This window comes from Aspergillus sclerotioniger (assembly GCF_003184525.1).
Source record: "Aspergillus sclerotioniger CBS 115572 chromosome Unknown BO94scaffold_14, whole genome shotgun sequence".
In the NCBI taxonomy this organism is placed as follows: domain Eukaryota; kingdom Fungi; phylum Ascomycota; class Eurotiomycetes; order Eurotiales; family Aspergillaceae; genus Aspergillus; species Aspergillus sclerotioniger.
This window is the reverse complement of record NW_020291004.1, coordinates 226,864-248,737: the sequence shown is the minus strand read 5'-3', so window position 1 is coordinate 248,737 and position 21,874 is coordinate 226,864. Positions and strand designations below refer to the sequence as shown.

General features: G+C 38.9%; 3 protein-coding genes across 3 annotated transcripts; 2 read left to right on the top strand and 1 right to left on the bottom strand.

The window, feature by feature from the left end:
• Positions 1 to 11,706: 11,706 nt before the first annotated feature.
• BO94DRAFT_575221 (uncharacterized protein) lies at positions 11,707 to 13,003 on the bottom strand. Its single transcript, XM_025615067.1, has 3 exons — positions 12,281 to 13,003; positions 12,064 to 12,225; positions 11,707 to 12,016 (listed from the first exon to the last, which is right to left on the bottom strand). Exons 1-3 carry the CDS (start codon positions 12,819 to 12,821, stop codon positions 11,892 to 11,894), a joined length of 828 nt encoding a protein of 275 aa, XP_025467307.1. The 5' UTR covers positions 12,822 to 13,003; the 3' UTR covers positions 11,707 to 11,891.
• A 2,573-nt stretch (positions 13,004 to 15,576) lies between these two features.
• Positions 15,577 to 18,642, top strand: BO94DRAFT_546340 (Pfs, NB-ARC and TPR domain protein; the record flags this gene model as incomplete). Its single annotated transcript, XM_025613289.1, has 6 exons — positions 15,577 to 16,594; positions 16,643 to 18,120; position 18,154; positions 18,252 to 18,280; positions 18,451 to 18,546; positions 18,577 to 18,642. The coding sequence occupies 6 exons, from the start codon at positions 15,577 to 15,579 to the stop codon at positions 18,640 to 18,642; spliced, it is 2,688 nt and encodes an 895-aa protein (XP_025467306.1).
• A 1,116-nt stretch (positions 18,643 to 19,758) lies between these two features.
• BO94DRAFT_546339 (tetratricopeptide repeat protein) lies at positions 19,759 to 20,073 on the top strand (the record flags this gene model as incomplete). The annotated part of the gene is made up of 1 exon (XM_025613288.1): positions 19,759 to 20,073. One exon carries the CDS (start codon positions 19,759 to 19,761, stop codon positions 20,071 to 20,073), a length of 315 nt encoding a protein of 104 aa, XP_025467305.1.
• Positions 20,074 to 21,874: the final 1,801 nt, after the last annotated feature.

Here is a 21,874-nt window from a genome sequence, read left to right as displayed (position 1 = left end):
AAGTCATATTATGACAGAATCTTAGTTTATCATGCCTGCCTTTTAGTCAACTCTTTGATTATTATAAAGTAAGTTAAGTTCTTATGATCTATCTTTACAATGACGGTGTGCTTTACTTTTTTAAGGTAGACCCTCCACTGTTTAAACATTACTACTATAACTAGCAATTCCTTGTCATGAATGTTGTAGTTAAGTTCCGTTTAAACCAACTTTCTTAAGTAAAATATAATCAGTCTTAGCTTTCTGTCTTCTCCGGGTTGCGTTATACACATACTAACAGTATAGTCTGATATGTTGGTTTCAATGGTTATTTCTTTCTCTGGATCGTGCTGTATAAGTACTAGTAATATAATAAGTTACTGCTTAATGTCTTTAAACGCACTCTACTGTAGTTCTTTCTACTGGTACTTCTTTAACTTTTTTATAAGCTTAAAGAGTGGTGTTATATAGATGACATATTCATCCATGAATTATTAATAATAATTAATTAATCTGATAAACTATTATAGTTCTTTCAGATTTCTAGATTGAGACTAATCCTGTATGGCTTACACTTTAGCTCACTCGGTATAGATTCTCTCTGTAGATATTTAATATTCTAGGAACTTTATTTTCTGTATATAGAATTTATACTTCTTTAGCTTATATTATAACTAATATAGATATAGTTTATATAAAACTAGTCTTATATATCTCACATATTCTTTCTCAGTCAATAAAAAGATTAATATATTATCTAGATAAATGATTATAAACCTATCAAGATATTCTCTAAGAACTTTATTAATATATTACTAAAATGATGCTGATACGTTGGTAAGCCTAAATAATATAATCAAATATTTAAAGTATCTATACTTTATTCTAAACATGGTTTTCCATTCTTTATCTTTTATAATATATATATAATAATATACATCTATAATATTAAGTTTAATAAACCACTTTATTCCTTATATCTTGTCTTAGATTTCCAAAATCAAAGATAACGAGTGTTAATCTTTAATTATAATAGTATTTAGTAACTGATAATCCATGCATAGCTGTAAACTACTATCCTTTTTTAATATAAATAAGACTCTATATCCTGCTAGTGACTTTGAAGGCCTGATATTATTTTTAGCTAGCTGGTTATCAATATATTCTTGTAGTACCTGTGATTTCTTTTTAAATATTAGATAAATCTTTCTATATACTGGTGACTTTTCTTCTTTTATAGAAATAGTATGGTTATACTTTCCGTGCTAAGGTAATTCAGGTTGTTCTAGCTGCTTAAATAAGTCTTTAAATCTTTCATACTGTGGTGAAATCTACATATTATTCTTGATTATAGCTAGAAGTTCCCATAAATCTTCTAGTTTCTGGATAGTTATCTTGATCTCTGTATTAGAGCTGTTAATACTATATTTGCAGTACTCTTCTATTATTATTAATACTTATTCTGATAATTCCATGAGCTAATCTTTCTATAATGGCTTAGTTACTGTTATTACTTATATAACTATACTTAAAATACTATTTTTCTTTAAGTTATCTCTAATACCTAGCGCGTTAAGCTTTCGTGGCAATCTCAACCTTTTCTTGCTAGATTATTTAATCCTTACTTTAGCTTCTTGCTGAGTAGCGGGCTGTATAAATCCAGATCCTATATCTGGTCCTTGCTAATGTTATCTTGGGCAATCATAATTCATGAATTAAAGACTCTTAGTCTTTTAATTAATCTGCGGATTATGATTCCTGAGCTATAAAATCCTTAATATAATATCATACTATTCTAAAGATATCACGTTAAAGTCTATATATTTATAATAATCCTTTACAGTCATAAATACGGTTCCTGACTCAACTGTTAACATAAGAATTCCCAAGTTCTCTTTATTTAATCCTGTAATCAGTTCAGGTTTTTCTTTTTATTATCTAAATATCTTAAGCTATTATATAAATCGCAGGTTTATAAAGTTCCCAGTCGCTTCAGAATCTACTAGTACTTGGGCTAGTCAATCTAATATAATTACTTAAATTTTTAAGTGTGGTTCTGATTCTATGACTACTAACTATTATTCCAGCTAGTTAGATTCTAACTACTGTGAATATCTTCTTAGAAATCTTGAGTCTTCTATCTTTACTGTATAGTATATTATATACTAATTATTAAAATATACCAGCTAATATATTAATCTATAATAAGAATGTCTCTGGTATCTTTTACATATATAATCAAAGATATTATATAAATAATGACTTGCCTTAGCCCTAACTACTTCTAGTATCTTAGATTAGTAGTTAGTAATATACTTCCAATTATAGTGTGTTAAGCATATATTTATATAGTATATAAGTCAAGGGAGTTTATCATGTCTTTAATAATCTTTACTTTCTTTAAAATAAATGTATAAACATGGTTTATTGTATTAAGACTCCGTTTCTGCAATGTTTATCTTTTGGCTAATCTCTAATAGCTGGTAATAATAATCTATATTATCTTATCTATATATTAAACAAACTTCTGGATGACAGGAGCATCTTTATAGATATTGTTTCCAAGTCTTATTCTATGATTTCTAATATTTTAAATCTTAATATGGGCAATGCTGCATGATTATCTTAAGCTTTAGACAGAATTATGTTAGATTCTTTAAGATCTTTTTTAAAATATGGTCTAATTAATAAGTAATGTTCTCTTAATCATTCTTCTAGTTCTTCTTATCCTCGTCTTGCTATAATAAATAAAGTTTATTAATTTCTAATAAGGATTTTTTAGAGATATCAGATATCTTACTAAGTCTTTTCTTACTGGATTCAAGGTCTTCAAGCAATATACTATACTCTTTATCTAACAGTTTATCTTTATTCTAAATTATACTGGAATAGTTGTTTCTCAGAACTAGCTTATAACTATTATTATTAACTTCTATGGTCCAAACTAATAATACAAATAATCATCAATCCTTTTATTAACTAGATAGTACTGTTAACTCATCCAGGATGGCCTGTTATCTTAACCAATCACAGTATATCTTATTCTCTAATAACCGATCATGCTGAATAGCATGTAGCTTCTTACTACTTAATATCTGTGTTATAGATTCCGTCCAAACTTTATGCTAAATAATGGTAACATCATAGACTCCTCTGCCTTGATCCTGGTACGTAGCCCTCAATTACTTCTAAGGCTGTTGCTGTTTCTGACTACAGTCCTTTAACTAGTGACCTGCTTTGCTGCAGCTAAAGCACAAGCAGTCTTGTTTACGCTGTTCAAGTTCCTTCTTAAACACTTGAGTCTATTGAGTCTGATGCTGTGCTACATCCAGCTTCATGGGTTTCAGTCTATAGGAATCTTCATATCCCAAGCTCCTAGGTTATGCTAACCTTCTGTTGTTGACTCAGTAACCTGGCTAGTTATTATATTGAGATGTAGACCTGCTGATTTACTGATTTTTTTATTATTTTATATTAAAGTTATATAACTTATTATCAATCTTTATTATTACTTTAATCATCTTAGCCAAGGTGTCCAGTCATTCTTACTAAATGATCTTTTCTTGGATCTCTATCTTGAGTCTTTCTTTAAATCATGAAATATAAGTATTATTATTCTAGTCTAGATGACTGATAACTTGCTGAAACTCTGAAACATATATAAATATTAATCCTGTCTACTTAAGTTATTATAACTTTTACTCAGTATTCCATGCTGTATTAATATCTCTGAATATCTATTTAAGATGTTGTTTAAATCTGGCGTAACTAGTAAAAAGTTGTTTTATATTATTATTTTAATTACTTATTAACTTGTCTTATTACTCACGAATGTACGGTTCAAACCAATCAAATATTACTTTAATAAGGTAGGTAGATGTAAAAAAGATCTTGTCCTCCTTATTTCTAAGTCTTTCTTTATTTATGTTGAGATACAGATCTAACTGGGTCAAGAAAGCTCTAAGCCGCGCTTATTTACTGTCAAATGGCTCGGGTGGTCGGACCTTAACAGATTTGACTGATAAGCGACCTTTGAGTAACTGGTTTTATTATTCTAAGACAGTGACACTTTCTTGTAGCTGACTAATCATGTCTATCAGTTCCTTGGTTGTCGGGCCCTGCTGCTGAGATGCTCGCGATGTGTTCGATGTAGTTAACATAATGACTAGTTGTCACTGGGTAACACTCGTACTGACTGGTGCTCAATGTATCAAATCCTAGGATTGCTTCTTCCTGTTCCTGTTAGCTTAGCTCCTGTTCTGATACGTACCTTGAGAACTGAATCAAAGGTAGTTAGGCTGTTGACTATCTAAAGATGACTTGATCTGAACAGAAAAAAAGAAGTAAGGCCAGATAATACCGCGCAGCTATCCGTAAGTAAGTGCGGACGAGTGTTATCACTAAGCTTTATCAAAATATATGGTTACTTAAAGACAATTAGATTGAGCACGAAGAACAGAACTAGCTAAGTATATAAAAGAGTATCCTTATATTCTATCCTTTGTATACCATTTCATATACCATTCAGGGTAGATCAAGGATCGATCCAATCACGTTCCTGGATTCCGTATACCATATCATATACCCTCAGTAGTAGATCTGATGATAGATGGTCACGTGACACAGCGTTACCTCGGGTGTTACCTCAACCAGGATCTTACTCAATAAGAGTTGCTGACTGCCCGAGTACTTCCTGGTCGTTGCCTTTCTGCCTGACGAGTCCGCTTCTGCTAGTAACCTGGCTAGCAGGGGTCTGTAACACTTAGATAGTCATCAGTCTGACTTACCTCGATTCAGTTTGAAGGTACGTATTGGAACAGAAGCTAAGCTAACAGGAACAGGGAGAAGCGATCCTAGGGTTTGACAATAGTATTAATCAATCTACAGTTATAGTTAATTATCTAACTAAGTAAAGACATATTGAAATTATTTATGAAATTAAGTAATCTAAAGAACTATATTTATAATACTTATAAGATAATTAAATATCTTATTCTTAATTATAATTATATTATAGTCTAGACTACCTGGTTCAGATTTACTAGAATATTAAAATCAGAATATTTAACTGTCTTTTAATTTATTAATAACTTTAGAAATATATATTCTTTAGTCCAGTAACTTGAGATTAGTAAATAATTATATTATACTTTACTAAATCTGCTAAAGAAAATAAAGTCTAATCTATTCAATTAAATAGTTAGTATTAAACTCTGCCTTGTTAATAATATTATAAAATTATTAATTAAGATTAATTTCTTTAATTACTGTAAAGATACTATAAAAAAAGATAAGTAAAACTGTAAAAATTCTACAGTATTCATTATGAAAATAAAAATAACCTCTCTCTAATTATTTAAGAATGTGACGGCAGCTCCGCCGAGTATCACGTGACACTTACATCATCCTGTTTGTTCTGTTTACTTTGTTATTGTCAGTATTGCTTTTTCTTTAGTGAATGTCCACAATACTTTCTGTTTTTCTTTTTTCTCTTTATACTTAAAGTTCTAAAGTAATTAATATTAATACAACTATATTATATGTTAAACAGCTATTTTATAATTTTAAATATAATTTCTATCTTTTTTTACTGCTATACATGGTCAGCTCTTACTAAATTATTAGTAATCTCTTCTACTTATATTCTTAATAACATTTAATAGTTAAATATAATCCACATAATTAACTGACTAAACTAAACAGAATAATTAGAGAAAAGAATTAGATTATTATTTTTAAAGATAATTAAAGATTCTCCGTGATAATCTCTAATAAACTAGACTAGAAAAATAGATTTAATCAAGCTAAATTTAATATCTAATATTAAAGAAATCTAAAGCAGACTTTTAATATTCTGTTATTGAGTTTTATTAATCTAGAAATCAAAAGAAATAATCTTTTTAATATTCAGGATAAACAGAGCTAGAAGATTACTATCTTAATCTGTAAGAAAAAAAGTGTAATTAAAAAATAGAATATTCTAGGTCTGTAGATATTTTATTTAGTAAAAAAATTTTTATATAATAAAATAGTTTATAAATTAAAAAATATATTAAAGATCTCTGATCTTTTCTTATATGTACATGTCAGTTGAATCTAGAAAATAGCACCCAAAAATACTCAAGCATTGAAGATCGAAGATTACAAAATAGAAATAAACCTTAAAATACTTTCCGCCCATCAGAGATCACAAGCCACTCGCTTTTGTTGATATTGTAAGGATCCCCGAGTTCGTCCCAAACTGACTTAGGCATCCGTCCCACAACACCGTCCAATTTGTATCGCAGTATGTTCGGATCTTCTCTGGCGATGTCGGAGACACGAATCGTTTGCGGACATGATACCAAACAAATGTATTAGGGGCAGTGCTGAAACCGAGCGGTGAATACCATATGAGGCTGGCCATCTATGCTTATGACGTGGGAGAAATCTCTGAAAAATGATATCCCAAACTCGTTCTCAGCTTTGATAAGATCTATCGGCTGTTCTATTGGCCGGCCTGATGGGGACATTGGTGGAACATTCTCATATTTTGTACTAGTTTCTTGGGTCACCTCGACAGCTGTTTGTTTCGTGGGTGCTGTGGTAGAAATGAGGGCTCTTAAGGATTTAACAAGGCTTGTGATGCAGAACATGTTGGATCGGGAGAGAATTGTTTTCGATGAAAACAGCAAATAGATAGATTGGTCTACGCCAAATTGCGGTGAAGGTATAAGACGAGGCTGGAATCTTTATAGATCGCATAATAATCATTAATAACCTGGCCAAGTATGGCCTGCTATCAATGGGCTCCCCTCTTCAGCGTATTTCGAAAATTATATTCATACGGCGTATCCTAGGACAACTACGATGCTGTCCCGTCCTGGCCCGCTTCTACAGGTTACACTAAATCGAGTAGTAGCTCTCGTGCCGTAGCTAAAACTCTATACTTGCCTAAGCGCGGATCCCACCTGCATGTATTTTCTTTGTCTGTATAACTGTGACTATTTTGACCGAGTTATATTGTTCCTTTTAGTTAAACAACTTGAGGATTTGCTTTCACGCCTGAGGTTGCCTGTTTCTGCGTTGCTTTACCACGAGGAGAGCTACATGTTTGTCTCTATTAATTCACATTTATTGGGTTCCGAAGGTTGACTACACCAGTTCTATCGGCCGAAAATTTGATGGGCGTTCTTGTTTCGTCATCCCCGTGTCCTTTTCGCAGGGATGCTTAGTAATTCATGTGCCAAACTTTCTACCTGTGTCCTCGAGTTCACAATTTCGATCAACTCCCCAATTTAATGTATTAGTAACTTCTTTTGTTCAATATTCCAGATAACCCTTTCTAAGATTTTAGTGGGATCAAACAAACGGTATGATGAAAGTAGTCAGAATGTTCTCGGGTCGGATGAGTCAGACGCGCGGAAACTAACGTAACGTATTCGGTAAGCGAGCTGCGCATGTAAGCGAGCTGCGCACCTCACGCGTCTTAGCTCCTGTCAAAAACCTCACTCAATTCAACCACCAGCCATGCCTCCAAAAGCGCGTCAAAATGCTAGAAATCAAGCTGAGCAGGAAGGGAGGATTCTATTAACAATTTCAGCTATTAAGAATAAAGATTGTCCATTTATTCATCAAGCAGCACGATCTTATACTATTCCTGAATCTACCTTACGTACAAGGCTCTGTGGAGCAACCTTTCAAGCAGAAACACGCGCCAACTCTCATAAACTGACTCAAAATGAAGAGAAATCGCTTATACAATGGATACTATCACTTATTCAATGTGGAGTACCTCCCCGACCGTCTCATATATGAGAAATGGCTAATATTCTTCTTGCTACCCATGATACTACACCTATTCAATCAGTTAAAGAGAAATAGGTCTACAACTTCATCCAAAGATATAATGAATTAAAGACATGCTTCTTTAGATAATATAACTATCAGCATGCTCAATGTGAAGATCCTAAGATTATTAGAAAGTAGTTTAACTGTGTATAAATCACTATAATATAGCATAGAATTATACCTGAAGATATCTATAATTTTAACGAGACTAGTTTTACTATAGGTCTAATAGCTACTGCTCAAGTAATTACTAGAGCTGACTATTATAAAAGAATACCTCTCATACAGCCAGGGAATCGGGAATAGATTATTTCTATTAAGTGTATTAGTGTCTCTGGATGGGCCTTTCTACCATACATTATCTTCAAGAAGAAGATCTATATAGAAAGCTGGTATCAGAGCGATTTATTACATGACTAAAGGATTAAAGTTAGTCTAAATGGCTGGACTAGTGATGAAATAAGCCTTTACTAGCTTCAAAACCTCTTTCTTCCTACTACTACTAGCTGTACAACTGGAAAATATCATCTCCTAGTTCTTAATGACCATGGCAGTCATTTAATACCTTAATTTAACCAGATATACAGTAAGAATAATATTATTTCTATCTATATGCCTGCTCATTCTTCGCATCTACTGCAATCTCTGGATATTGGCTGCTTTTCACCATTAAAGCATGCATATAGACACTTAGTAGAGAAGAGAATATATCTTGGATTTAATCATATCAATAAGCTTGACTTCCTTAAGGCTTTCCCTGAGGCTCGTACAGCAACCTATACTACTAGCAATATCTGCAGTGGTTTTTCTGCTACTGGGCTAGTTCCATATGACCCAGAGCAAGTGCTCAGTCAGTTGAATATTCAACTAAGGACCCCAACACCACCAGGCAGTCAGTCAACTCATTCAGTGCCTAAGACACCCTACACCACCAGACAGCTCGAAAAGCAGGCATCTATAGTGAGAAGAAAGCTCCAAAGACGTGTACAAGAGCAGGAAGGCTCCCAAAGCCCTACCTCTTCTTTAGAGGTACGGCTGGACAAGATTATCAAATGCAGTGAATTAGCCCTAAATGAGGCAGCTCTTGCGCGTCAAGAAATTCATGATTTACGAGCTGCAAATGAGACGCAGCTTCAAAAGAGAAAGAAGTCTACTAAACAACTTACTGCTACAGAGGGCCTTTCTATTCAGGAGGGCCAGAAGCGATTTCAGCAGGAGAATCAGGTCTTTGAAGCTCAAGATACTCTATCTAGAGATCCAGAGCTTTCTACAGTTGGGCCCCGTGTACGCGCTCCACCGCAGTGTTCTAATTATCATATTCGGGGGCATACTAGGGTTAGATATCCTAATCTATCTAGTAATTAGTTTTATATAGAAATGCAATTGGTTGGTTGGTAAAAAGGTGCTTGAATCTCACCTAGTCATGGAAATCGGGTGGAAGTGCGCAGCTCGCTTACGTGCGCAGCTCGCTTACCGAATACGTTAATTCCCGGGTCGTCCGATCATCCCGGGTCATCCGATCACCCATCAAAAATATAGATACTTGTTAAACTTGAAGCTATTCCCAACAACGCAATTCATAATATTTTTAAATAAATTAAATTACACGACGTTTAGGACACTGAGTTCTAATATGCCCCTGAATTCGACATTCAGAGCATGTTGGTGGAGCGTGTTTTCGGGCTACTAAAGGTTCCGAAGTAAATGTACTTGGACCCCCCCCGAAGTCTTCCAGTTGCTCATTTCTCAATGTAATTAGGTCCCTTGCCTCTTGCACTTGTAGACCAGCTATAGGACTCATTTACCGCTTAGATCGACCCTTTTTTTGCTGTTGAATCTGGCTTTCTGCGCGGAGATCATTCAATTTCTTAAGGGTCATCACAGTGTTGTATATCGCTATCTCACAGCCTTTTATAAGCTTATCTAGCGCTTGCTTAGAAGGACTAAAAGAGGCTTGACAGCCTCTAGCAAGCATCTTCTTGACTGATAAAGCTTTTTTATATAGTTGACGAACTGTATAAGGCGTGGCAAGTATAGAAGAGCTGGTTGAAGCCCCCTCTCTGCTTCCTGGGGGGTAGGTGTATAAACCGTGTAATTTAACTTATCAAGTACCTGGCTAGGATCGTGAGGTTGTATTCCAGCTGCGCGGAAGCCGCTTTGAATATTCTCTATAGAGAAGACCTGTTGGCGAGCCGCAGGATAGGCCTTTAAGAAGTCAAGCTTGTTAATATGGTTATATCCTAACCGCATCTTTGCCTCAACAAGGCCCCCATAAGCGCGCTTTAATGGGCCAAAACAACCAACATCTAGTGGCTGCAAGAGATGAGATGAATGAGAAGGCATGCAGATATATACAATATTATTGTCCTTGTATATCTTATTAAATTTAGGCGTGAGGTGACTTCCATAGCCGTCCAGAACTAGTAATCAAGATCCTCTCTTGGTCTGCGCAGTTGTTGCAGGAATAAAGCACTTCTCTAGCTACTGGAGGCTTATCTGATCTGTTATCCATCCATTTGCACTTACTTTAATCCTCTAGTCGCGGGGTAAATCGAGTTCTTTAAACCATCCCTGTATATGGACCTTTCTTTTGAAGATAATACATGTTAGAATACTAAATCCCGTAGAGCCGATATATTCGATTGTGGTGACCCATTCGCGCTGGCCTGGTTGAATAATATAAGACCTTCCTGGCATATTTGACCGTGTAACTACTTTAGTAGTTGTAATAAGACCTATAGCAAAGCCAGTCTTATCAAAGTTGTAGATATCTTCATCCTGAATGCCGTGCTTGTCTTGAACCTCTTTTAAGCGCTTGAACTAATCCCTGATAATCTTAGGATCTTCATAAAGGGCACGAGAATAGTTGTATCGTCGAGCGAATCGAGATTTGATACTATCATGGCGCTTGATAAACTCAGTGACCCAGTTCTTCCCAATTAGCTTGGGGGGTGTTGGTAAATCCTGTTGGAGGATTATATTGGCCATTTGCTGTACATGTGATGGCCTGGGAGCGACCCCATGCATATCTCTAGATATAATCCATTGTATCAAGGCCTCTTCCTGAGTTTTAGACAGCCTGAGGTTGTGGTTCCGAAGTTCTCCTTGAAATAAGTGTCCACTTAGTCGATTTGAAAGCGTTGTATAGGGCATATTAAAGGTTTCTGCCGCTCGACGAATACTTGGGATTTCACAGTTCTTTAGGGCTTTAATTGCAAGTTGGATTCTGCCCTCTTGCTCCACCAAGTTTTGACGTGACTGACGCGATTTTGGTGGCATGGTGGTTGCTTGAATAATTACGCGTTGAACGTGTGATGATTTTTCGGTGGGTGATCGGATGACCCGGGATGATCGGACGACCCGGGAATTACGTTAGCGGGGTCTGGCAGAAGAGGGGCTGTCCGGTTGAAGACATTACCCAGATTTCGGTCGGGCATCAAAATCCTGTGCTCACAATCATGCAACATCAGTTTACGACAAAGGCCTTTTCCATAAAATTTAACCCAGTTAACCATTCTAATTAAGTCCTCAATCCGATACAATAAAGTTAGGTTCTTCCGATTCTCACAAACGCTTGTGAATACTAACACTTCGAAGATTAGATATCGCTAAGGGACAGGACACTAAGTTATGACTGATGCTGTTGGTGAAAAGGCGCTCAACGGGGAATGGGAGAGGATATCAAATAAATGTTTTGAGATAAAGGAGGACATGATTATGACATTCGAGGGTCGCTCATGCAATGTTACCGATGGTGAAGGCAGCCTTATTCCTAATGGAAGTCTCGGCCCCGCAGATGGACAGACAGCAAGAGAAGTGAAAGCTGGTTATCGCTGCTACGTTATGAGAGCCTTAGTGAAATTTGAGAAAGGTGGACAAGATATTTGAGATGTGAGTGCTCGATGTAAATTCATATTATACCTAAGTATTATCCAACCCTTCAGGATCTCCAAGTCCCAAGATATTGGAGACATTGAGCCCTCTGAATATCCCATCCTAACAACCAAAAGAGCATCCTCATTAACTCTTTCAGGCAAGTAAAGGCTCAAACGGTTTGTGACCGATAGTCCTCCTCTTTCTTGTTAGTCTTTCCACAACTTGCTTGTCTCGATTCCCCTCCTAAACTGCTCAGGCAACTTATCGATCATATAGCGTCGCATGAATGAGAAGGATAAATAAGGACCGTTACTGAATAACGTTGGATGCCCTGGTACTATAGGTTAGGGAAACCTAGCTTTGACGATGCCTGCGTACCTAAAACTTGCGATTCTAATCGCGGGCACTTTGGCAGCCGCTCATTGGGCTCCTCATTAAGGTAGTCATTTATTTCATTTGAAGATGCCTGTTCATATCTACTTGATTTGTATCGATCATGTCCTGGATCCGAGTATAAAATAGCTACATTATGGTTGTGCCCTGTGCATAGCAATTAGCATAAAAACTGATGAATAATTGATACTGTAATTTGTACACATGGAATCCCTGCCCACTACATTTGGCCTTTCTCCGGGAGAACTGTGGCACTCTTGTGAGTTTCTCAATTCCGATGGCCCAGGAGGAGCTTCTGTGGAGTTTCTGCTGTTTTCTGTATCCCGTGGAACACTCTGGCAGGTGGCATTGGTAATCTTGTAAAGTGATTCTGGAGGAGATGTTGAGGCCCACCAGTCCTCAAGTTCGCTGTAGAATGTAATAGAAGCTATTGCAGGGAGGTTGGAAATGGTATAAGACAAAGAACATAGCACAAACAATTCTGGGCAAATAACATAGACCTTTCTTGCGAAATGACGTGCGCGGCGTCTGACGCTCCGACGTGAAGAGGATCTTTTCTTTAAAGACTGGTCGGTTTCCGCGAAAAGGTCGACCCAGGAGGCTACTCTATTAACTTGGACGTCGGGAAGAGGATACTGGACTTCCTGTACCTGACTTTGAAGGCGGGGTTTGAATTGGCTGGCAAAAAGACTATCGAGAGAATTCATCGCTTCAGGTTCCCCGGACGGGACGGGACGGGACATGACAGGACAGGACGGGTTTGGACAGAAGGGCGGTGTAGGCTATTATAAGCAACTGAGAGGCGCTTACTAATTTGGATGACGCACGGCTTATTAACGTAATCGGTAAGCGAGTGGCCACTGCAAGCGAGTGGCCACCCTTCCCGCGTATTCCGATCAATATACATTTTTGAAGCCGTTTTTCAACATATTGAAATCATTAAAAATGTTTTTTTTTAGTTGATTTCTCTTGTAGGGCAGTGTGTACATTTATGGCCTAATTGATTACAATCACTGCACCGGGGTGGCGCGCGGCGGCGAGGTTGTTCCTCATAGTCAGCCGGCTGGATCACCTCGCCTCCAGGTGCTTCGCCGGCTTGACGAGGCTGTTGAAAAGCCTCAATTGCTTCCTGTACGGTGAGACCGTCAAGACCAGTTATTTGGCGATGACTCCTTTTCTTCTTTCTTTCTTGGCGCCCTTTTCCCTCTCGGAGTTGGCGATTTTCGGCTTCAAGAAGGGTTGTCTGATTGATCGCAATCTTACAGCCTTTTATTATATATGATAAAGCAGTCTTCATCGGTGTAGACAGGCTTTTCGAGAGCTCGCGAAGCACATTTTTGATAGTAGATTCATGCTTCTTTAATTGCCTCACGTTATTAGGAGACTTTGGTATCGTTGAAGCTGTACTTGGCCGGCTGGGGGGGGGGGGGGGGTAGTATCACGAAGGCAGTAAACAAGCTGATTAACCACCTCGGTAGGTGAGAAAGGCACTATTCCTGCGGCGCGAAAAGCACTCTGTATAGTTGCTTTTTTAAAAGTAAATAATCAAGCAACTAGATATGTATCCAAGAAATCCTCCTTATCAACTTTGTGGATTTCCGCGCGGATCAACTTCTCAATCAACCTACTATACGCCTGTTTTAATGATAAAAAACATGTAACATCCAACAGTTAATATAGGTATGAGAAGTGCGGAGGCATACATACAGGAACAATATTATTTTGATTGCAGATTTTATCAAATTCAGGCATTAAATAAGAGTCATGGCCGTCGAGTATTAGGAGGCTAGATTTTCCAGTTCTTCAACTCTGAATAGATGGAATAAAGTGTTCACGCAGCCAAAAAAGGCTTATTTCGTTGGTAGTCCATCTATTCAGTAATATATGAAGTCTCTAATCAGGAGGTAACTTTCTACCTTAATACCATGACTGTATATAAACCTTGCCTTTAAGAATCACGAACGGAGGCAAGGCCCAGCCAGCTGCGTTAATATATTTGATTGACATTACCTACTCGCGATTCCCAGGCTGTATAAAAAACGGTCTTCCAATATAGTCAGATCTGGTAATAACGCGCGCAGTAGCCACCATTTCTATAACAAATCTAGTTTCATCAAAGTTATAGATATCTTTATCTGCAATACCGTACTCTGATATAATAGCTTGAATATAAGAAAACCACTCATTAATCACCTTTGGATCCTCACAGCAAACGCGCTGATAGTTATAACAGCAGGAAAAGCAAGACTTCAAAGTATCATGTCTTTTAATAAAGTTATATACCCATTTCTCTTCTATATCTGTATGGTAGTTCAGATCACGCTTTTAGATTAAGAGAGTAGCCATTGTACGAACGTATAAAGGCCTGGGTGGAAGGCCTCGCTGATCTAAAGAAATTATCCATTTCTCTAAGGCTTCCTCCTCTGCAGGAGTCAATTTTAATGAATTTGCGCGTATTTCTGTACGCGATTTGATTCCCTGCAGACGATGCCGGACAGTTGATCGAGGAACTTCAAAATCGCGGGCTGCTTGGGCCACGTTAGGAGTATCGCCATTTTTTAAAGCTTCAATTGCGAGGACGATCCGGCCCTCTTGTTCAACACCGTTTTTTAACGATTTGGACATTTTTTGGTGGTGATATCGCGGATTCAATGCTTTGTGGTTGAAAAAACGCGTGTTTTCGGAACGCGGGTGGCCACTCGCTTACCGATTACGTTACTCCGCATTAGTGATGCCTAAGATATGCGTCCAATTAGTGAAGAGATCTTGCCGCTAACAAGGGGTCTGGGCTTGGCACAGAGAGAATAAACATGAGATACATCGGAAGTGATGGATGATGGAAGGTTCTAGAATAGTAATGGAGAAGACGGCAGGTTCGGCTTGTTCTACGGTCTTAGTAACAGCCCGTCGCCTCAAACCCCGATAGCAGCACTGTTTTATATTAAGATGACAAATTAAGAGGAGTTACTGAAGATAGGGGCCCGTGCTTGCCAGTATTTGATCGAAGTTCGCAGCGTCAAAGACGCAATCGTGCTGAGTTGACTGGCATTTGGGTGGTTGGATTTAGCTCCGGGATGGGCACCTTCGAGAAGCTTTGGTGCAAACATGTCAAACTGACTGACATGTGTGTTCACCTTTACTTTGCGATTTCAGAGGGATAAGGTACAGCCTATCTCGCGACAGTCGATGCGAGCTGCGACCTGCTGATTCTCCACTTTATCCTTCCAGCTATGCTTCTCCTACAGGCCAAGCGGGCATCTTTTACTGGTTGGTCCAGTAAAATAATGGGATGCCAGCAGCACATTACCCCTCTTCTAGGCGGCTATTATAGGCGTGTGGTTGGGAGAAAAGCGCGAGGCTGCGAACACTAGACTATCTTAGCTTCCCTTGACTTCAGCTCTACTTACCCTCCATGTCCAGGCCTTTTGTTGAGAAACCTGACATAGTAAAGCCTGCTTCAATCTCTACCTGGAACCCTCCTGAAGCCCGTGCTGCGAAATGCGACCGAGAAGCCGCGACGACTTTGCGATCGCGGTTATCTGCGCCCTCCCTCTCGAGGCGGAAGCGGTCGAAGGCCTGTTCGATGAAACGTATGATCGGCTTGGAAAACACTACGGCAAACAACGAGGCGACGCGAACGCATATATCAATGGACGGATTGGCAAGCACGATGTGGTCCTGTGCTATATGCCTGGAATGGGCAAGGACAGCGCAGCGGGTGTTGCCTCCAGTCTGCTAGTCAGCTACACAGGCATCAAGCTGGCTTTGGTGGTTGGTATCTGCGGAGGCGCCCCACCGCCCCCTAAATACCAGGAGATATTCCTTGGCGATGTGATTATCAGTGACTCGGTGATCGAATATGACTTTGGCAGACAGTACCCTGGGGGGTTCCAACGGAAGAGTGACGTTAAAGACACTTTAGGCAGGCCAGGTCGAGAGATCCGGGCTCTCCTAAATGGCCTTCGCACCGAGAATGCTCGCAGGGAACTTCAGGACCAGACACAGCAATACCTTCAATCCCTCCAACAAACAGGGACCAAGTGGTGTTATCCCCGGGTCCGCGATCTTCTTTTCCAGGCCTCATATCTTCACAAGCATTCCGACCCTGCTTCTTCTGCTGGGTGCTCCTGTTCTACGACCGACGCACCTGACCAGATTTGCGAAGAGGCATTAGGAAAAGAATGTAACGAGCTGAATTGCGACCAAGATCAACAAGTCCGATGTCGAGAGATCTCAGACGCCATCCGGACTTCCATATATATTGGACCCGTTGCCTCTGCCGACACGGTGATGAAGTCGGGACAGCATCGTGATCAGATCGTCAATAGGGAGAAGGTCATTGGTTTCGAGATGGAGGGGGCAGGAGTCTGGGATAATGTTCCATGCATCATCATCAAAGGGGTCTGTGACTATGCCGACAGCCACAAGAGCAAGATGTGGCAGGCATATGCAGCAGCGACCGGAGCGTCGGTGGCAAAGGCCTTTTTGGAGTATTGGATGCCGGTACACTACAAAGGTCAGTAAAGTGTCTAGTAGGAATTTAGCACTATCAAATAACTTATAGACTTGATAGATACGAGCAATTCTCGCCATCTAATGATTCCCTTTGCAAGAAATCGGCATTTCGTGGGCCGCCGGAAAGAGATACAGGAACTAGAGGAATTAATCTCTGCGCCAGACGGACCGAGAAAGCTTGCCATTACTGGATTGGGCGGGGTTGGAAAGACCCAAATTGCGCTGCAGCTCGCCTACCACATGCGCGATAGAGAGCCTGAATGTTCGGTCTTCTGGATCCCGTGTACCAGCTACGAGGCTGTTGAACAGGCTTTCATGAGCATTGCAAGCCTGGTGGGGCTCCAGGATGTGGAGCCAGCCGAGGCAAAACAGCGGCTCCAGGCTTACTTCAGCCAGACCGACAAGAAGTGGATCCTTATTTTCGACAATGCAGATGAGATAAATATGTGGATTAAGGGCAGCCCCTCAGCACCACCACTCAAGGATATTATTCCTCAGAGTGAGAATGGCCATGTGCTCTTCACATCCCGCAACCGTCAGCTTGCGTTGAAGCTGGCAGCAGCAAACATAGTCTCTATTCCCGATGTGGATCAGAAGACTGGCAAGGAGATCTTTAAAGAATTACTAGTCCAGAAAGATCTGCTTCGACATGACTACATGGCAAATAAACTCCTTGAGCAGCTTGCCTTTCTCCCTCTGGCAATCAGCCAAGCCGCAGCTTACATTAATCAGAACGGTATCTCCTTCGAGACATACATGTTATTGCTGGGTGAACAGGAGGCAAGCACAATAGAAATACTCAGCGAGGAGTTTGAGGATGATGGACGCTATGCAGAGATTCAGAACCCAGTAGCCACGACCTGGCTGGTTTCATTCTTACAAATCCAACAAGTGGATCAAACAGCAAGCGACTATCTGTCGTTTATGGCTTGTATTAACCCACGGGATATACCGGAGTCAATTCTACCGGCCACAGCTTCAGCAAAACAGAAAGTAGAAGCATTAGGTCTTCTTAAAGCATATTCTTTTATCAGCACACAGGTTGATGACCGCACTTTCAGTGTTCATCGACTTGTATATCTCGCCACCCGAAACTGGCTTCGCAAAAGAAAGAGCCTTAAGAGTTGGGTAGAAAGGGTAGGCAACCGATTGGCCCAGGTGTTTCCAAACAGCAACCATGATAATCGATGTACGTGGAGGGACTACCTACCTCATGCATTGTATCTGGTAAACAGCGCAGAATTCCAGGCACATCAGGATAACTACTGTAGCTTTCTGGCAAGAATCGGAGACTGCCTGCAGAGTGATGGAAGATATAGCGAGGCTGAGATTATATTTCGAACCGTGCTAGAAATACGCGAAAGAGCTTTCGGACTAGAGGATCCTGATACTCTGACCAGTGTCAGCCAGCTTGGTTGGGTACTTGCACGACAGGGCAAGTATGCGGAGGCAGAGGCCATGCATCAACAAGTACTTCAGGGTCATGAGAAGGCCCTTGGTTCCAAATATCCTCATACTCTAACCAGTGTTAGCCAGCTTGGTTGGATACTTATATAACAGGGTAAGTATGAGGAGGCAGAGACCATGTATTAACAGGATTTAGAAAGATTAGAGAAGACTCTTAGTCCTGAGTATTCTGATACTCTGACTAGTATTAGCTAGCTTTATTGGGTACTTGCATGACAGGGTAAGTATGCAGAGACAGAGATCATACATTAACAAGTACTTCAGGATCATGAGAAGGCTCTTGGTCCTAAATATTCTCATACTCTGACTAGTATCAGCCAGCTTAGCTCAGTACTTGTATAACAGGGCAAGTATGCGGAGATAGAGGCCATATATTAATAAGTACTTTAGGATTATAAAAAGATCCTTGATCCTGAGTATTCTAATACTCTGATTAATATCAGCTACCTTGGCTCAGTACTTGATAATCAGGGCAAGTATGCGGAGGTAGAGGCCATGTATTAACAAGTACTTTAGGATTATAAGAAGATTCTTAGTCTCAAGTATTCTAATACTCTGACTAGTATTAGCCAGCTTGGTTAGATACTTACATGACAGAATAAGTATATAGAGATAGAGACTATATATTAATAAATATTTCAGAATTATAAGAAGATTCTTGATCCTGACTATTCTAATACTTTGATCAGTATTAGCCAGCTTGGCTTAGTACTTGTATAACAGGGCAAGTATACCGAGGCAGAGGCCATGCATTAACAAGCACTTCAGGGTTATGAGAAGGCTCTTGGTCCCGAGCATCCTGATACTCTGACCAGTATTAGCTAGCTTGGTTAGGTACTTGCATGACAGGGCAAGTATACGGAGACAGAGACCATGTATTAACAGAATTTAGAAAGGTCAGAGAAGGCTCTTAGTTTTGAGCATTCTGATACTCTGATCAATATCAGTCAGCTTGGTTAGATACTTGTATAACAGGGCAAGTATGAGGAGGTAAAGGCTATATATTAACAGGATTTAGAAGGGTTAGAGAAGACTCTTAGTCTCAAGTATTCTGATACTCTGATTAATATCAGCCAGCTTGATTAGGTACTTATATAACAGGGCAAGTATGCAGAGGCAGAGGCTATATATTAACAAGTATTTTAGGATTATGAAAAGACTCTTGGTCCCAAATATTCTTATATTCTGACTAATATTAGCTATCTTGATTTAATACTCATATAACAGGGCAAGTATACAGAGACAGAGGCCATGTATTAATAAGTACTTCAGGATTATAAGAAGACTCTTGGTCCTGAGTATTCTGATACTCTGATCAGTATTAACCAGCTTGATTAGATATTTATATAATAAGATAAGTATGTAAAGATAAAGATTATATATTAATAAATACTTCAGAGTTATGAGAAGGTTCTTGATCCTGAGTATCCTAATATTCTGACTAATATTAGCCAGCTTGATTGGATACTTGCATAACAGAGTAAGTATATAAAGACAGAGACTATATATTAATAAATACTTCAGGATTATAAGAAGACTCTTAGTCCCGAGTATTCTGATATTCTGATTAGTATTAGCCATCTTGGCTCAATACTTGTATAACAGGGTAAGTATATAGAGGCAGAGGTCATGCATTAACATGCACTTCAGGGTCGTGAGAAGGCCCTTGGTCCCGAGCATCCTGATACTTTAACCAGCATGCAAAAGCTCGCATTTACTCTCAAACAGCTAGGAAAGGCTCCTGATGCCTTGAACCTCCTTAGAAGATGTGTCGACCTTCGCATCAATATATTAGGCTCGCATCATCCGCATGCTATATCCTCGTCAAACACCCTTCGTGACTGGGAAACAGCAGCAGTCCAGCCTTCAAAATGTCAGCAACCACATGCTTCATTACCTGGTTCGTCGCATCTGAATCCCATGCATGCTGCTGCCAACATTCATCCTACCTCGGCTTCGAAACCCGTTGGACGCAAACGGCGATTCTTTATGAGCTTATTCTCCCGACGATGAAGTGCGGGTTTGATCTCATATTGCGTTGTAACCATGAATGATGGTCCAGCACCTGTCTTCTGTTGTTAGCTAATATTTATACCCTATTTCGTTCTTTACTTACACTGAAACAACCTGGATTTTTTCTTTTGGTCCCAAATCCCTACATAAAAGTAGAACGCATATTTAACACACCTGGCGAGATTCACTGCTAGGTAGGTGGATTGGATGATAGATACAGAATAACATCTTAACTCTTGAAGTATGTGTCTCATGTTTTCTACCCTGGATGAGGTCCGTGTATCAAAACACGCGCAATGTAAAATCACGCCGAAACTGTAACCTAATTACACACCAAGTCAGAGCTTGCCAAGAGCTTTAATTCCGACACTAACCCCACGAAAACTAGTCCTGCGGGTTGAGGGTTCGGGAAACAAAATCGAAGTGTTCCAGGTAGGCAGGCCGGTGGTGCAAGGCACTGTATAAAGCGGATTATTAGTAAATACAATACCAACTTATATTGTAAATACCGGGATCGTCCTACCGCCTCAAGCCCCCATGTAGCATCAGTTCGGCCAGGGAGTGTCCTGGATTCCTATCTGCTGTTACGGACCCCTGCTAGCTGAACAACTAGTAAGGCGGGTATGTCAGGCAGAAGGCCACATCCGGACGGAAGGGGGCTCTTATCGAGGAGGATCCTGACCCGGACCATCAGGCGACACGGATCACGTGACCATGGTATACAGACAAGCATGTGGTATATAACATATCATCATGGTCTATAACTACTAAGTAGGTATATGATAGACCTGATGGTATATGGAATGGTATATAGGGAACGGATATATAAGGATATTCTTTCATATACTTAGCTAGTTCTGTTCTTTATACTTAATAATACTGTCTTTAAGTAACCATATGTTTTGATAAAGCTTAGTAATAATACTTGTCTGTACTTACTTACAGATAGTTGCACGGCACTATCTGGCCTTACTTCTCTTTTCTTGTTTAGATTAAGTCATCTTTAGATAATTATTAACCTGATTATCTTTGATTCAGTTCATAAGGTACGTATTGGAACGGGAGCTAAGCTAATAAGAATAGAGAGAAATGATCCTAGGGTTTGATATATTGAGTATCAGTCAGTATAAGTGTTATCCAGTGGTAATCAGTCATTATATTAACTATATTGAATATATCACGAGCGCCTCAGTAGCAGGGCCTGATAACCAAGGAACTGATAAACATGGTTAGTTAGTTACAAGAAAGCGTCACTGCTTTAGAATAAAAGAACCAGTTACTTAAAGATTGTCTATCAGTTAAATCTATTAAGATCTAATTATCTGAGCTATTTAACGGCAAATAAGCGAAGCTCAGAGCTTTCTTGACCTAGTTAGACTTGTATCTTAACATAAACAAGAAAAAGCTTAAGAATAAGAAGAATAAGATCTTTTTTATATCTACTTATCTTACCGGAGCAATATTTGATTAGTTTAAATCATATATCTACAAGTAATAAAAGAAGTTAGTAAGTAATCAGAATAATAATATAAAGTAACTTTTTACTAGTTATATCAGATTTAAATAGTGTCTTAAACAGACATTCAGAGATATTAATATAATATAGAATATTAAGTAAAAGTTATAATAACTTAAGTAGATAGGATTAGTATTTATATATATTTTAGAGTTTCAGTAAGTTATTAATTATCTAGATTAAAATGATAACACTTATATCTTATGATTTAAAAAAAGACTCAAGATAGAGATCTAAAAGAAGATTATTTGGTAAGAATGACCGGACATATTGATTAAGATAATT